The sequence below is a fragment of the Python bivittatus genome, unplaced genomic scaffold, assembly GCF_059951505.1.
Source record: "Python bivittatus isolate LINGU-HERP-01145 unplaced genomic scaffold, Pbiv_v1 ctg000780_np1212, whole genome shotgun sequence".
NCBI classification, from domain to species: Eukaryota; Metazoa; Chordata; class Lepidosauria; order Squamata; family Pythonidae; genus Python; species Python bivittatus.
The window spans coordinates 287553-305844 of record NW_028277108.1 but is presented as its reverse complement, the minus strand read 5'-3'; the positions used below and the strand labels follow the sequence as shown (position 1 = coordinate 305844).

The following is an 18292-nucleotide window of genomic DNA, read 5'->3' as shown; positions in this document are numbered from 1 at the left end:
GATCCTTAAGAAATTCTCAGTGCCCTCTGAAACCTAATGGGGTCCATGAGATGCCTGAGGAAGACCAGTCAAATAGGTCTCCTGTGATGGAGAACAGATTTGGAGAATTTTGGAACAAAGAGTGATCTGTCAATGACAAAGAAGAAACAGTAACATCCCCCAAATCCAGATCACATTGCCACTTCCCAGAGACAAAAAACCAGATCCAATGTGTGCCGTTCACCATGTGTTGGGCCTTCAGTGACTTAGATCAGGGTCATGGTGGCCATGAACTCCCAAACTGCTTCAGACTCTGTGCCCAGGAAGGCAGGTTGAAGTCTCCCATACCATAAATTTGGGAAACTCCACTGCCAACCCAACTTCAGTATCAAGCAGCTCAGGCATGGAAACTGGTATAGTAGCAGCAATCCTATCTGTTCTCTGGAACCCAAATACACAAATAGGGCCTCACAATCTGCACAGCAGTGCCTCTGAGAGCAACAATTTCTTTAAGACAACAGCCACTCCTCCCACATCTGCCCTGGGGTCATGGCTGATGCCACACTCAAAACTCAGGTGGGCACATTGCTGAGAGGGGATCTTCTCAGGGCTCATCCAGGTCTAAGTAATACAAATCAGGTCAGCTCTCTCATCCATGATAAGTGCCTTTATTACAGGCCAACCCAGCAATGATCAGCAAGAGCCTAAGCCCAGGGCCACTGAGAATCTTAGACCCCAGGGTGGAAGGTGGACTTCATTCAAGGCACTTAATTTACCTGCCAACAAAGGGTGGCCTGCTCCTTGCTTCCCACCTTATCTCCCTCTGGACATAATCACTGGGATGTTAATGCCTGCCCTTCCCCACATCACACCAACCTGCCGAAACCTTGCCATCTCTCCTTAGGTCCAAGTATCCTATTCAACTCCCAAATGTTAAGGACCCACTCTCTGACCAGCTAGCTTGTTAGAATCCTTTGCCCACATCTGCTTCTGCAGTCGCTGGTATCACAAATCGAATCAAGCCAGTTTCTTACCACCATACATATCACAACATATACCCCCATCTGATTCCATACCTGTTCTCACTAACACCAATCAGGGGCATAAATACAGCCCTCTGTATAGCAACTATGGGCTGGAGTGATCTAAAAAGGACACCACTGCCCCCATACTCTCACCAAGAAAGTAAGCCTTAGTTGCCCCCAGCCTGGAAAGAACTTTCACTACAATCTTTCTAAATACAGAGCTAGAGTCCTAGTCTTCTCAGTCCCAGATTCCTCTGATGCTGCACACATACATAATGTAAAAGGTCCCACCAGCTATTGGAACAGGCAGCCAATAGACCACTTTCTTGCAATCCCAATGACACAACATGTGGGAGTTAAGATGGCCACTGCTTACAGTAATGGATTCCATAGAAGCCGCAAGACTCAGGCTAACAACCAACTCAGCTGCCAACCTGATCCTGTTCCTGTTGCTTCTTCCTCATAGTACTTGCCCACCTTAGCAGTCCAGCACCTGAGGCCAGCATAACTGGCTCACTGCCGTTACCAACACCCAGCAGTCAATAGCAGATGCCTTTTCCACAACTGAACAAGCACTCGGTGCCACCAGCCAGCAGCTCAGTGCCTAGCAGCTGATTGGCAGCATCTCCAGGCAAACACACATCACTGCTCATTGCCATTGCTGCAGCTACACAGCTGGTCTCCAAGTCCAGATCAGTCTCTGATGTCTTCTCTGGTTCTTGGATTGTTTTCAGTGTATCAGTTGCATCACTGAGCCTGGTCCCCACAGAGCCAATTATTCACCAGCTCCAGAGTCTCTACCACTACCAAAATTTTTAATAACTGTTGATAGTTCCAGTGGCACTAGACGACCCTCTGCTCCTTCCACAGCCATTACCTTGTCCATTGATTCTCTTTCTATCTGTGTCCTTTTTCATTTCATTTTATTATTAATTTTTATTGAAAAGTTTTTTACAGAGTAAAAACAATACAAGTTTAAAGAAGAAAAAGAAAAGTGATAAAGAAGAAATAAAAGAGAAAAAAAAGAAAGTAAAAGAAAAGAAAAAAAGATATAAAGAAATGGCTTCCAATCTTCTTTATAGCAGTTATAAATGCATTTATATTTTATTCTGTCTGTGTCCTTTTTCATTTTCTGATTTTCACTAATATTTTTTGTGCACTGTAATCACATTGGCTTTTTCTGCTGTCTTCCATTGTTTTTGGAATTGTTTGCAATTGTGCTTGATCTTCCTTCCTTGATTTTCAATGTCCACTGAGTTAATGTTGCAGTTGTTCTTTGCAATATCATATATTCCCATGTGGATTAATAGAAAGTGATAGTTGTTAGTGGACTTTGGAAATTGTTCTGTGGTATACGCCTTGTCTTTTGACAGCACATTTCACAAGCAAACAGATTCACTCAGTGTAAATTTGTTTCAGTTCCTAATAGTTGAAAAATAGGGTTTTTGCAGGACACAGGTATATCCTCTCTGCCCTTCTGCTATAAATTGCCTTGTCTCCCTTTCCACAGTATCTCTTTTTGTTCCCCTGAAATATAGAATACAAAAGAAAGCAGATCTGGCCTTAGGAAGTGGGAAGAACACAAAGAACTGTTAAGGGTGGAGAAATGGCAACTTGATCCTGAGAAAGTGGAAAGTTTGAGAAAGATATTAAAAATAACACTGCCTTATTGTTTGGTATAAGAAACTCTGACAGGCTTTCAAGATTCTGTTATTTTACCCACAACAAAAAAGAACATTCCTGGAAACCCTGCTGCTTCTGCTTCTCAACCTTGCCTACTTCAAAAGGCTGACACAGAGCTTGTTTCTTCCCAGAAAGCATGAAAACTGTCTCTAAATTCCAGTAGAGTAGAACATCTTCTGTGTCACTTGCATCTGGTAGTCACTGTCATCCACTGAACTGATCTTTTGTTTGATTGTTCATAGAAAGTGACTTCCTCTGTTATCTGCAATCCAATTCCATAGTCTTGGGATCCAACTGTCCATCTTTAAGAAGTAAGATTAGAAATCTCAAAGAAGTACATGAACTTGAGAAAAAACTATGCACAGAGCCAAACTTGAACATCAGACGAAGTTAAATAAGGGCCTATGCTGCCAGCACCTCTACATACAGGAGACTTCATCACTATCCTTGAACAATTACAGTAAGACTAAAACTGTCTTCAGTATCTGTACTGTAGTTGTAAGAGGTAATGTTTCCTTTTTTCATGTGCTAATAAAATCCCTGCATAATTGCAGCCTTGCTTAAACTCAGTATCTGGCATGATAGAAATTGTTCCATAATGTACAATGAAAATTAATTCGGGAAAACCATTATGATGTTGAACTGTAGCCTACAGCATTGGCCACTGCCAAATGCAGGCATTCAATTCAATCTGTTTTAAATAACTAATCTGGGGTAAAGTATTTTCCTTTAGAATAATACATTTTCATCAGTGCAGCTATATATAACTAATTAAACAGACTATTTCAGCCTTGCCCTGCAAAGCTATTTCTTTTTTGTTTTGCAATAAGATACTTGCAGTGATTATTTGCATACTGATGGCCATTCAAATATCAGTAAGAGAAGGAAGCAACATAATAAAGAACAGATCATAGCACAGCACTGACTTTTTCTTTTCCCAAGGAAAAAATCTGACCTGACTTCCTGTTACAAATCCAGAAGATTCAGTCTTAGTTCTGACAAAAAAGGGAAACAAACCACGTTATCTACTGCCACCACTCCCTTTATATAAGCTCCTGTGCAAATACTGATAGATCATATTCTGCAGTTCTACATTACCTATAGTTCAAGCTCCTCTCAATTATTAATATTTATTTTTATTTATTTATCGTATTTATACAGCCGCCCATCTCACACAAAGTGACTCTGGGCAGCATACAACAATTAAAAAAATATTTTTTTATGAAGAATTTCAAAAATAAGCAGAGATGAATTGAAACACACTATTGTACAAAATGAGAATCAAGGTTTAAAACATGGAAAATCAAGAAAATAAGTGTAAAGTGGGATATCTAAAATAAATTGAATCAGCTGCTTTAACTCATAAGACAAAGGAATCCTGTAAAAGTTGCTCTAGTTATGCAAAGGCAATTTTAGGAAGTTGCAACGTGATTGGGTTGTATCAGGTGATTAAAACTTGCCCATGTACAAGCATTATTTGGAAGTTTCTAACACAGAAAAATTATAGCAGGAATTTTTAAAGTGAAACAGCCCACATGCTCATTCTTCCTTGCCATGACTTTTGCCAAAATACTCTGTTTTTTTAATCTTTATATTCAAAAGAGGCCATACCTGCTTAATACCCCATAATAATGCAATATTGAAAAGCAAACACATAAACATGCATCAGTGTGTTATTATAATTAAATTGATTGGGTATCAATACAAGCCTATGTAGAAGGGTGCTTACTTTTGTGTGTGTAGATTTAAATTGTCATATGTGCTGAGCTTCAAAAGAAGGTCTTTAGTCAGCTAAAATGAAGTCTTTTAATTAGAAATGTAATCTTGTAAGTAAGTGTTGTCTATCATTATCAAAGAAAAGGAAAAGTACGTAGCCTTCATTCGATTGTCTTAAATTTTCAAACAACCACTGTATCAGTCAGCCAGGAACAAAGCAGGGCCTGAAAGATACGTTGCTATCACTTGGCAGAGGAATTGTTGGTTGGCTAGGGAATTCTGGGAGTTGAAGTTCACACATCTTAAAGTTGCTAAGATTGAGAAACACTGCTATAATAGCATGAAGGAAACAAAGTTTATTTGTAGCTCTTACAGATTTTTGCATACTCAAAACTACATGCAGCCTCAATTTATCAGAGCTAACAAAAATGCAGATTTGATACATGATTTTCTTTCATTAGATGACAATAGAAACATTCTTGTCCAGTCCAACATATGGTTAGTAATTTAATATGCTACTGCCACCTAGCTGAGCTTAAATCATTGAATCTTGGTTTTAATGTGATTGTTGGTCACATATGATTATGGCAAACCTATCTTAACTAGTCTGGTCTCAAGTAGGATAGCAACTGAATGTTTAGTGACTTAATTTTATTTATATATCTCAAATTATTTATAACTTCTGTTGTAGTCGTCACTGAGATTAATATAACCATGAGCTGGTATTTGAGAAATGTTGAATTATTTACATGGGCAATTCCCATGCCTTTACCAAGTTTCAGCGTATTGCTAGATAACTACTCTTAGCTGAACTTTGATCACTTATCCCAGAAACACTGGTAGCTGGATTTATTTGCTTACTAGATTATATTATTTATTTTTTGTTGTTGTTTTGACACCAAATTTTCAACACAGAATAGAAATTGTAAGTTTGCAGATTTTCTAAAGCTGCTTTAGACGCAAAACATGATATTTTGGCTTCAAAATCTTAAAAGGACTGTCATTTCTCTCCCATGATACTTAATGAGTTTTGTTGACAGTCTGCTAGTGAAGACACTAACCCCCTCCCCTAAACTAGCTTACCCTTGCCATTATATACTATAGTTTTTGAATCATAAAATCATAACATATATTGCAGAATATAAGGCAACTAACTTTTCATAAAGTTTTGAAATAATGATGGTTAGCAAAACAGTCATAGCCATTGGAAGTGGCTGAAAGGGCAGTTTAGTCTTCCTAGGTAAAGGATAGGATGTACCTGAGAAATCTAATTAGATGTCCACCCAGCTACTTACAGTAACATGATTTTGACATGATTTTGTTATCTTTGATGAAGAGCTCTGACTACAATTATCATTACAGCTTCATATCACTGGGAAGCATGATTTATTCATACAGCTGTGTTAGACATGGAGTCAGTCACAGAGCACACAGCTATGAAAATAATTTGTCATTCTTCAAAACCAGTAGTTTAAAAGGTTTTTAAAAAGTTTTAAGAAGTTTTTTAAAAAGTAGTTTAAAAAGTAGCAACAAGCTTCTGTATATAAACAGAGAGCAAATCCCACTCCCTTCTAGCACTGAAGATGTTACCTAGTCGGGTAATGAAACATCTGGAAGAAAACAACCAAGCTCAGAGAACCCCAAGGACTCCACAGTTCAACCCTGAGCTACAGATATTCTCTTCTATAAGTACTAGTATTTTTCTCTCGCACTGTCCAATGCTTATAGCTGATATGCACTATAAGATAAATTCAAGGTATTTTTTGCACTGAGATTTAACTTTTGCAGTCAATTTATTTTTAAAAGATAGACCATAGCACAGAACAATTTTGATTAAGTCCAAATTATTTCAGTGGAACGGCTGGAGTCTGAATTCAAGCCAAAGTATCCAGAAGATTGTTAACTTTAGCATGTACTGTGAATTGAGCACTGAAAGAAATAGATATGTCAAAAAATAACAATGCAATAAAGAAATATTTTCTTGTATACATTATCAAAATATTGCAGTTGGATGCTTGCACTGTTCACATTTTTCAGGAACATAGAGAATAACCTAGTAAACATAAGAATATTTACATATTTTGTACTGTACTGATTGCAACTCTTTTTAAATATTGCCTAACTACTTCTTTTTCTTAAAAAAAAAATCTGCTTGAATGTACCAAAATACTTTAACAAAATAAACAAACAAACCAATATAAATCTAGCATACATACCTTCATAACTGTTTGCCACAGGATGGTTTGCCCTTCTCAAAAGTCTGCCTCAAGCAATTTGGAACAGATTTATATTTCCATCATGGGCTAACCACATACTTCTTACAATTTTTAAAAGCAATAATGCATTTTGAAATCTCATAGTAAACATGTACACTTGGACTTCAGCTAATTTATGTTTACTATATATATATCAGATACAAATTATTTTCAAATGCTTTAAAAGATGTGTGGCTAACTCGTAGTGGAAACACATAGTTTCAATGTCTGTAGTATGTGACTTCTAAACAACTCTGGAAGAATAATTTTGAGAAGTTCAACACAATCCAAACAATGTTATTTGCCGAAACTTAAAAATGTGAACTAGGTATAAATTGAAAGCATCTTCTTGAATCTCTTATGTGGCAAAGATGTATGGCCAAGAAAAAATGGCTTGGGATAGAACACGAGTTTATACATTTCTTTCATTATCACAGTAAAATCTGTGTGTGGGTTTTGTTCCTTAACATTTGATAAGGAGCATTAGCAATGTGCTTAAATATTTATGTTTATCAAATAAATATAATGAAATTTAAGCATTTATAAAGTATAATTGTGTTGAATTAAAAATGCATGTATAAAACAATTTGAACAGATGGTATTAAATATGTGTGTATATATGTATGTATATATGCATACACACATACACAATGAGAGAGAGAGAGCATAAACACAATAATTGTCTTTAAATGATAGCCTTGGAAAAAGTAAGTATTGTAGATCTGCTACAAAGCTGTGTTAAACAAGGTAGGGAAGGCCGCTGGGCACAACTTCTGAAATTCTTTTTAACCCCTTTATCTGCAGTGGCCAGACGACATTTCTGTAGTTTCACCTGTATCACAAAGTAATATGTTCCTTCTCTGCAGGAATTAATCAGGTTGTGGTATAGATGTTGCTGTTGTTATTGTTGTTCTTATTATATTTATATCCCACCATTATTTTGCACAACTTAAAATGGTATACATAATGCTCCTACCTCCTACTTTCCCCACTACAACCATCCTGTTTGGTCGGCTGGCTGAGAGAGGACTAGGCCTTATGCTCTCCTGGTTTTTAGTCCAGTACCTTGACTGCTGGACTAGAACTAGCCCTGGTTACCTGTGTTGTCTCTAATTTTCTGTCTGTGAGTATAAGAGAGTCTAATCTAGAGAGGTTCATATGTGTTGCCTCTCTGTGCGTATGAATGTAACGGCCCACTTTCTTTGTGTTTTCTTCTCTTCTTATGGGTAGGTTGCTTGACTGATCTAAAAGAACATTTATTCAGTGGCTCTACCTGAGCAAAACGAACTTGGGGCACCACTATTATTTATATATTTATTTTACTGGCCTTATAGGATGCTCCAATCATGACAAACCTGAATAGTGTACAGGTAGTCCTTGGGTTTTGACAGCAATTGGGACTGGAATTTCCATTGCTAAGCAATGCAGTCATAAAGTGTGATGTCATGTGACCACCTCACTTAGCAATCCCAGTGGTCCCAGTTGCTGGCTTAACCTCAGGACTGTGCAGGTCATTATGCAAGGATCTCATATGACCGTGACAAGAGAAGAGGCGGGAGTCCCATGCAAGCAAGCTGGCAGGTGAGAGCTACAGGTGGGGTGGTGGGTGATGAAGGAGGGTACTATGGAGCGTGGTGGGTGCTACAGAGTGCAGATACTATGGAACGCATGGGTGAGTGGGTGGATGCCACGGGCGGGTGAAAAAGTGGCAGGAGTGGGAACAACTTGTGACCTCTTGCTGGCTTCCCCATTGATTTTGCTTGTGGGAAACCAGTAGGGAAGGTTGCAAATGGCAATCACATGACCACAGGCTGCTGCAACCGTCATAATCGCGAGCTGTTGCCAAGTGCCAGAATTGTGATCACGTGACTATGGGGACCTGTGACGGCCACAACTTTACGGAGGAGTCATAAGTCCCCCTCATTCAGCATTGTAACTTTGCATGGTCGCTGAATGAGTGGTCGTAACCTGAGGACTACCTGTATTCTGCAACTACCATAAATTGGGTTAAAAACAATATAATAAAAAGAAAACAAGTTAGCAATATTATGCAACTTACATAAAGCATCAGAAACAATCACCAATATAACCAAAAATCAAAAGATCATCTACTGCCGGATGGAACAAGTTTATAGCATTCCAGCCCTCAAGGCCTAATGGAATAACTATGATGTAATGGCCTTCCTGAAAAAAACAGGATGGAAAGAATCATCCAGGTATCTTGGGGAATTTTGTACCACAGAAATCGGGCAGAGATTGGGGAAGGCTTGCTTCTGTGGTCCCTAGAGATGGCACTGCTTGAGTGAAAGGGACAGGAAGGAATTCCCTCTACTTTGTTGGACAGGCAGATATCCTTTGGAATTTGCAGTCCCACAGATATCCAAATACTGAGCTATGAAGACCTTTAAAGTTGACAACCAGCACTCTGAATTGCTCTCAGGAGCCAGCTGACAACCAATACTACTGTCAAAGTATTGCTGTTCTATGGGCAAATCGGGGAGTGCCTGTAATTACTCAAGCTGCTGCATTCTGGACTAGCTGTAGCTTCTCAGTGTTCTTCAAAAGCAGCCCAATGTAAACTAGAATACAGTAGTCCAACTGAGGCTATGCTGCATTAAAGAGTAGCGAACTCTTTGCTACCAGCCTGTGATCATTAGGATGAAAGGAGGAAATTCCTTTGGAAAAAAAATGAATAATAATGTGATTGGGTGGCACATCTAGACCATACAGTGCACTGCCCTGGGACACATTCTGTATGGCAATTGATGGTGGTTTTTCCTATGATTGATGATATTCAAGCCTCAGTTAAGAGAAACCATTAATCATTCCCCTTATAGCATCATACATTACAACTGCATGGACAGCATCACAGCTGCTAAGTTCTTGGTAAGGATGTGCTGTGACGCAGCAAGATTTAAGACAACAGGAGACTCTTCCAGCTCTAGGACAAAAGGAAAGTATTACAAAAGTAGCTATGTAGATCAACCATGAGAGGGTTCAATCAGGATAGATGCATTTATGGCATCATTGTGCATGCATGGATCTAATTAGAGTGGGTACATTTGTGTTGCACCTTTCTGTGTTTGAGTGTACTAGGAAGAACAGAGTGGGTTCCATGTGTTCTGGCTGGGTCATGTGACCAGGAGGGTGGGCTTAGAATGAAGCAATCATCAGCATTCCATGCTACTGCTCAATTGATCCCCCAATCACTGCCCAAATGATCCCCCAATCACCCCAGAGGGATGATGATTGGGGATCATTTTCTGGAATGTTGTTTTCTCTGAAGCACTTGGTTGGGCACCCTCGATTTGGTCCCATTCTGTTTTGTTTCTGGAGATTTGTCTTGTTGATGCAGACAGAGAGAGACAGGCAAACAAAATCCTGAGAGTCTTTACATTATTTTTTTCCGATATTCCACCGGATTGGAAAGCATAAAAGAGTGCCTATATGTATTAAACAATGAAGTCTACAGTAAATACTGCCCTAGTTTCTATGACAACACTAAAATAAAAAGTTAAATTTGTTTGATTATATATGGAGCTATAGTTAAAGTTGACCTAAAAAGACCTCCCTAATGGGAGCTTTACAGAGATGAATTTTTTTTTTATATCAGAAGCACTATAATAATGTATCAGTTTGAATTATGAATTATGCCAGATTCATTATTTTTTTTAAAAAGATCAGCATAATTCAGAAGCATAATATTAGTTAACGCCCCTGAAATGCCTGAATATATAGTACAAATAAGGGTAACTAGCTACATGAATACTAAGAGAAGAAAAATTGGTTTTCATATAGGTTTTCAAGCCATTGTAATTTGATCACATAATAAAAAAAAATCAAAAATTATTTATGACAGCCATAAGGCCAGATGCAGTAAAATATCCAATCATAGAACTGTTACATACATCTCTCTTTATATAACAGAAAAGCAGATGAGTATAAGATCTAAATATTAATAAGAACATGTATGATAAAATAAAATAAAATATTATATTATAAAGATTGATGAATAAATAAGTATCCAAACTTAGTTAAGAATGTGATGTATTAGACAGTTGGTAGGACAAAACTGGGCAACCGGGGAGGATATTTTTCAATCCTTGTACTCTATGCATCTGATGAAGTGAGCTGCAAGTGATAAAAATTTATGCCACTGAATAAAAATTGTTAGTGAGAAAAGATGCTATGGCTCTCCTACACTGTTCATGATCTACGCAGGCTTCCAGCAGTTCAGTAGTTTTATGTTACGTATAAAATGTGCAGCTCCAAAAATGGAAATGAAGTACAGTGTAGCAACCCTGTAATTTAAGCATCAGATGATGACAGAACCAATTAAACTATCAGCACTAACTGGATCTAGATCTGATGTTAGCAGGAGAACTTGGAATAGATCCACTGACTTCAGTAGGACTTAATTTAGTCAAGCCTAAAAGAACTTCAACTGGTTTCAGTTCAACTACTGTAAATGTGATTAGACTGGAATCTAGCATATCTTTTTACACAAATTGATTTCTCATGTTAACATCCTGCAGCATTAAGTATGTTCCTTCTTTGACATTTTTAAATAAGCATCAAATCAATTCTGTATACTATAAAATATAATTACTACATAATAAAGAATATAATTCAGCAGTCTATATCTCTATGTCACTACTGTAGTATCCCTCAGTTGAAAAATGACCTGAATAACAGTTGCCCTTTGATATAAAGGAAATACACACAAATTAAATCAACTTGGCACATCTTCATAGCTCTGAGACTATACTCTTCAATATAAACCTTATAAACCATGACGACTCAGGATCTTAACACATTTATATTAGTTGCTGCCAATGCATATACCTTTCAGAATTAATAGAAGAGAATATGTGTGGCTTAGGGTTGAACTATAGAGTCCTTGGGGTTCTCTGAGCTTGGTTGTTTTCTCGCAAATGTTTCATTACCCGGCTAGGTAACATCTTCAGTGATAGAATAGAGTGGGGTTTGCTCTCTATTTGCAGGAAAACAACCAAGTTCAGAGAACCTCAAGGACTCCACAGCTTTCAGAATTATTAGAGGGACTGCTGCTGAACCTATCCACCTCCCAGATATCTCATATAGAAAGCATATGCTACAAGACCTTTTTAAAAGTTGTAAGTAATGTGGAGATAAATTTATTTGTAAAGAACAAAACGACTGATATGTCCACTAATATTTCACGCAAAATACAATTATTGGAGAAATGGTACAGGAATATAGACAAAATCAACAATAAAGAAAAATAAGCACATTTTTAATTTACCTTTTAATTTTAATTTATTTTTATTTTAGTTCATTTGATTTTTATTTGTATCCAGTTATCAGTGGACTACTGCATCTATGGAGATACTGAACAAAGTACTAGGTTCATATATCATACTAATACCATGGCTGATTTTAACAAGATAATCTGAGTCATAATTCCTGGTTTAGAAACCATACTGGTTTGATTCATAAAAGCCAAAACTAAACCAGCACATCATAACTTAGCATAATGGATCATGTAGTGAGAAAAAACTCTGGGATTCCCGTGCAGTCATCCATGCAAAATTAGTGCACAGCCTATCCAAAGTTGGATTATAGAATTATTCTATAATAGAACAGAATTATTCTATTAATTATTTGTTAAGTCTGTCAGTGGGGCATTTTAATATTCAATATATAAAACCTGGGACATATTTTACTGATTTCTTAATTAAGCACAGTATTCCACATACAGAAAGCACAAACACTAAGATAAACACACAGAAAAAAAAATCAGCATTGCCCCTTTTATTATTAAACTGGATTTGGAGAGAGCTAATTTGAGGATCACCTAGAAATATACATGGTGTCTCCAGTGCAAGATTGCCATCTTCCATCCTTGTGATTTTACATCAAGACAACAAAGAAAGTTCAATTCAATAGGTGATATAAAGGGATTGTGGATAAGTGATTTTATTTGATATTATTGACATATATTGTAACCAATTTGAATAATTAAACACAAGAGTTTTACCTGTATTAAATATATTGCATCTGCTAGAAACTGGCTTCCTCATATTTTGTTTGGATCTGAAGGGATGCTAGTAAATGAGAAAGCTTTTTATCAACATACCTGATAGCAAAATAAAACCTTTGATGCTCCAATATTTACACTGTTAAAACCAAAGCATAAAAAATCATATTCTATAGCACATGAAAAAAAAAATACATTACCGTGTAATTAAACAGCAGTCATGTATTATGGTTTCCTCCACAAACATGCCTCTTTCATCATCAGTTTCAACCAAGCGACCATCATGGTACCAATGTACTTGTGTCGTAATGTCGAGGTATGTTGCTGTACACTGAAATGGCAAGCGATCACCATGAAAAACCACCTGTTTCTGGGATGGTATCAATTCAAAAAGAGGCAACTCCAATGGACCAGCTATAGATGGGAGTATAAAGAAAATTATTTTTTATTCCATTATCAATAATAAATATTGTCCTCCTTTAAAAAGACAGCAGTACTAGATTCAATAAGCACAAGATGAACAAGATTATTATTTACAATGCAGTTCTAAGCATGTCTGTTCAGAAATAATACCCACTATGTTTAGTGGGAACATAGATTATAGCCTTAATTCATTTTACCTTAATGCAAATTATTTTTAATACACAAATGTAGGGCCTTTTCAATCTCCATTGTTCATCCTCAAAAAGAATTCTGCACAAAGGTAAGAAATTATAGTTTCCAAGTGGCTGATAGTGATAATTGATTTCATTCTAATGATCATATATTCCTGGATGTATGGTTCAGAGGAAAAAGGCCTCCCATTGCCTGTATTCACTTAAGTGCAGACAGCATAAGATAAGCGATACTAAAATCATCAGGGCTGAAAAGCAAAGGTAAGTAGGCATGGGCACTGCAGCATGATCCAATGAAATCAAGAAACTTGAGCTGTTTTCCATTCCATAATAAAAGAAATGGAAAATTAAAATTTGTGTTTGTAAGCTACACATGGACATTTACTCATGTCATCAGTCTGCTATTTTCTTTTAATTCATTTTATCATAATTAGTAAAGGTGTGCTACGAGTTAACACAAGGGAAGGACACAGCCTGTAGTACATATAGTATTCTACAATCCCATCAACAGTTCTGGGATTAACATATGGTTCATTCCAAGGTAATGTGAGCTACAACACTGTTATCTTTTTACATAAGCACCAAATGTTGTATCAGTGGAAAAAGTTACTGATTCAAAGATACACAACACAGAACTACCCAACTCTCAAGCACAGCAGCTGGTTTACCCAATTTAAATAATGTCAAATCAATAGCGTACCCTGACTGACTTCTCCACACACACCCCTTCCTCCGTTCTCTGCTTTTCCTTCTTTTAGAATGGGCTAAACCCAGCTATTACAATATCAAAGCCGATCTGAACAGCATTATATAGCAAAACAAAATCAAACCAAAAAAGCACTCGCAGTGCAAGGGTCAAATATTGTGTCTTGTCTGAACAGTAATTTCATTTCACATCTCAATGACATCTACAAAAAAGATGACAGCACTGGCTCAGGCAAAATGCATTTTTAATTCTATGCAGATTTATTTCTATTTATTCATACAGACAGGTATCTTCTTTATCTGCTTAGAAAGGAAATGTTTAATATTCCCAGTTTGGGGTACACTTGAAACATCTGCACATTTCCAAAACAGAAGGAAGGAGTTTTTCTTTAATTGAAAAATTAATGGAAAGCCTCTTATGTTGTTGTTGTTGTTCAGTCGTTAAGTCATGTCTGACTCTTCATGACCCCATGAACCATATTGCACCAGGCCTTCCTGTCCTTCACTGCCTCCCTGAGTTTGCTCAGTTTCATGCTCAAGCCTCTTATATCTACCTGATAATATTAAAAGGGCTAATAATTAATAATGTAAGGTTGCTGTTGAAACTAAGGAACATGATCCATAGCACCAATTCATACATTTGTTTTAATACTTATATGTACTTATAACCAACTACCATTTTTATCTATGCTCACTTCCTTATAGCAGATACACAAACTGGTATTTATATTTTGGACAACTCCCACAAATCCATGCTAGCTGCCAGTGATGGCAGTCTATCCAAAATATTTGGTGGTCATTAGGTTGCCTTTATGTAGAGGACAGACGTCAGCATTTGTTTAATCTATCAATTTACCAAGTATCAGAAATCTTTTTCATGTTGAAATATCATGAAATACCTTGCTGTAGAACAACTGATAAGTTGATTCATTCGATAGCTATCCATGAAGGGTTTTTTTTTTTTCATTTTTCTGGTAACTAGTGGGATACACTGATACATTCAAAACCCCTAAGAATTTGTGATATTCATGATACAAATATAAAATGTCTTACCTATTCAGAGCAAGCACAACTATTTTCATTCATCTCTCATTTCAATTCTAGTCAGTTTCTAAAAGATATTGTTGGAACATTTCTGCTCAGTATATTAGGATTACAACTCCCAGAATTCCAGTTAGCACGGGTATTGATGAGGAATATTAGAAGATATAACTTCAAAGCATTTGAAGAATGTCAAGTTAGAGAAGAACAAATTATGCTATCTACCCAGCTTCTACTAGGTAGATGGTATCCTCCTTCTGTATATTAACATGGAAGTACTGAGTTTTAAACTGCAAATATCAGCAACCACAGTATCTTGTCAGAACAACTCTCAAGGTTGAGGGTTGGAGGCATAACGAGCGCCCTGTTATAATCTTCAGGATCAGGTGACAGCATTACAAGAGGGAAGTCAGCTTCACTTCATAACATTTATATTGTTGGATACTGGAATGTTCCACCTTACTGATTTTTTAATTGTCTGGATCTGGGTACCACTCCAATGTAAGAGGTGAGAACTTTGGGGGAAAGAGATAGTGTTTCTCCATGGTATTCTTCACTGTAGTAGCCTCCCTCCAGAGGTCTGGTTGGCACCAACCCTGGCCTCTTTCCATAAAGCTTTTTCCTAGGATTTTCAAAAGTAAGTAGAGCTTGACTGTGGGGTTAGTGATGGTGGTTATTTGTAACCATTTTTGTTTACTCTTAATCACTTTATTGCTATATTGTTGTCATTATGTTTTCAATTTTTTTAGCATTTTAATGGGCTATTATTGTAAATTGCTGTGAGTTGTAGCGTTAAGTTCTGTTCAGTCATTCAACCATCACCCTACCAAAGATACCCCACAGCCAAAGATTCATCTAGCAAGCATGGACAATAATGATCTTCCTTGGGAGTTATGTTTAATATTCTCTTTGCTTTTAAACACCAAGACACTTTTCTTGTGCCAGATTTTAATTGTTAAATAATTTTAGTATTATTCTAATATATTTTAATCTTTAATTTTGTATTCTTTCCTGACTATGGAAATCAAAGCTATGTTAACTACCATAATAATTGGGTTGGGGAAGGTGAGGTGCTTATGTGTGTTTACAATGTATCCTAGTGTTTACAAATGAAAAGTCTTGTGTCTTCAGCTCCCATGCATTCTGAAGGCTGTGAACTCACTGGAGGTTGCAAATTCAAGGACTGAAGCTGGCGAGGTAGGAACAAGCACTTCCCAGGCTAGAGAACCTGCTTGCTTCCCTGTCATAAACTAAACCACTCATGTTGACCTGAGAAATGCTTGCAAAGTCAGTCATCAGCTTCTTTCTGCTGCCATGCACACATTAATGTGAGGGAATCATTAAGAGATGTAAGATGGCTGGGGGCTGGATGGGGGCTGAATGAAGGTGAGGAAGAGAAACTGATGTCAAAAGCTAAGGCAGAGAGAGAAGGTCCTGGGTAAATCACAGCTGCCTTCTACTCCTTTAAGTGTACCCTCAGCTATTGGTGGGGGTCCGAAATAGTGCACTCTGGCTGTTATCTTTATTTTGCAGTGACAACAATGAGCACAAATCACTTAAATATAGCTGCAGCAGCAGGGTATTTTGAGAAATGAAATGAGGAGGAAGAGGAGGAGGAAGGCGACGGCTTTTTTTCTTGTCAGTGTGAAAACAATGCATTCCATGGCTTTACAGAATGTCAGCCCCCACTTGTCAAGAGAGAGACTCATAAATAAAGGGATTTCTATGCCTACCCATACATATACAACAAATTATCTCTGTAGTAGAGTCTCTCAAGAGTGTGTAAGTACTTTTTATCAACCATGACAAAAAGTACTAATGCCTGCAGAAATTCAAATGGTCCTTACCCTGACCTTGTTTAAATGAGCCTTGAAAAGCTAGCTCTTCCCCAGGCCTTGGATAGGAGTATATGAGGTTCCTTTTAGAAATATGTGGGTTACAATTCTACTGCTCCTCCTGATGTCTATTGTTCTTTTGCTAGTTATAATGTCTTCCACTGTTTTTAATACTGTATGCTGCCCAAAACTGTTATGGAGTCAGACCACCTTAGAAATTTGACAAATAAATAAATGACTGAATGGATGGATGACAGAGATAATTTAACATTTACTTGCTTTTTAGTCCCTTAATATTTTAAACACACACTGCTATTCAAAATCAATTCCATTTGGCTGATGAGAACAAGTTTCATTGTCTTCCATTGTATATTCTATCCATCAAAAATAAATCTTTATTTGCAGCTTCCTGGGGAACGCAACATGTCAAGTGAGTTTATTTGTAATAGAAAACCATTACCCTGGCAAGATTTGCCATGTTTCCCAAAACTTTTCTGGAGGGCAAAACAAGATCATTCCTGAACAGGCAACCATCAGTACAACAGAAAAGCACATGTATGTTTGCAGCTAGAGGAACATTTAAAACATTTTCCCTTTAGAGAAACATAAAGAGATTCTGGAAGTTTAAATACAAGTATCCTGTATCAAATCATTTTCTCTTTTTAAAAACGGCGAGTAGAAGTGACAGACATGGTCGTAACTGTGTAGTTCAGCTCTGCAGTAGAGACTATAATCCCTCAAATTCCGGTCTGATGGAGCTGATCTGGCACCTGCAGTTTGTGTAACAAGTGCAAAAAACAGTTCCTAATTAAGGCTGTATGTAATTTGTGCCTTAGTTCAGACTAAATAAGAAATGACTTACAGAACTGCTCCACACCAAAAGGAGGGCAGGTGAGGAAAGTGAAGTATTTAAGTCTCCACCTGTTAGCCCTGAGAGGTAGTCCAAACAAGAAGCACAACTGGGAGTACTAGCTCTATTTTTACTGTAAGGTTACATTAACAGAACCTTGCATGTGTGTAATTACCCCTCCCGTCCCTCACTTTTACTCTCTCGAAAACTAGGGAGCGTCCCTTCTGAGATGCTTTCTTCACCCCACCCCTCCTTTGGACTCAGATTTCGTTTATCAGACCGCTATCAAGGCTATGGCTCTCCCTCCTGCTTTCCAAGATCATTCCCACATACCATTACACCACCTCCACTAGAGTCCAAATCTTGAGTGGACCTTTGGAATCACATTGTCACTTACTGAAGAAGGAAGAGGAGGAGAAAGATGCAATTGTTAAAGAATGCTACCTTTCAGCTCAGTATTCTTGCCATATCTTCTTCATAGGAATTGCGTAGAAGTTGGGTTAATGGGATATGCTAACTGGGTTAACACACTGCACCAAATTACAGTTTATCCATGATTTGAATAAGCCA

The 18292-nt window shown here is 37.3% G+C and overlaps 1 protein-coding gene across 1 annotated transcript in view; it reads right to left on the bottom strand.

Moving 5' to 3' along the window:
- The window catches only part of LOC103062782 (adhesion G protein-coupled receptor A3), a 398539-nt gene that overhangs the window by 197969 nt on the left and 182278 nt on the right, over positions 1-18292 (bottom strand). Inside the window, exon 7 of the mRNA XM_088128977.1 lies at positions 12878-13091. Coding sequence (XP_087985103.1) covers positions 12878-13091 — 214 coding nt within the window. The remainder of the gene's footprint in view (positions 1-12877; positions 13092-18292) is intronic.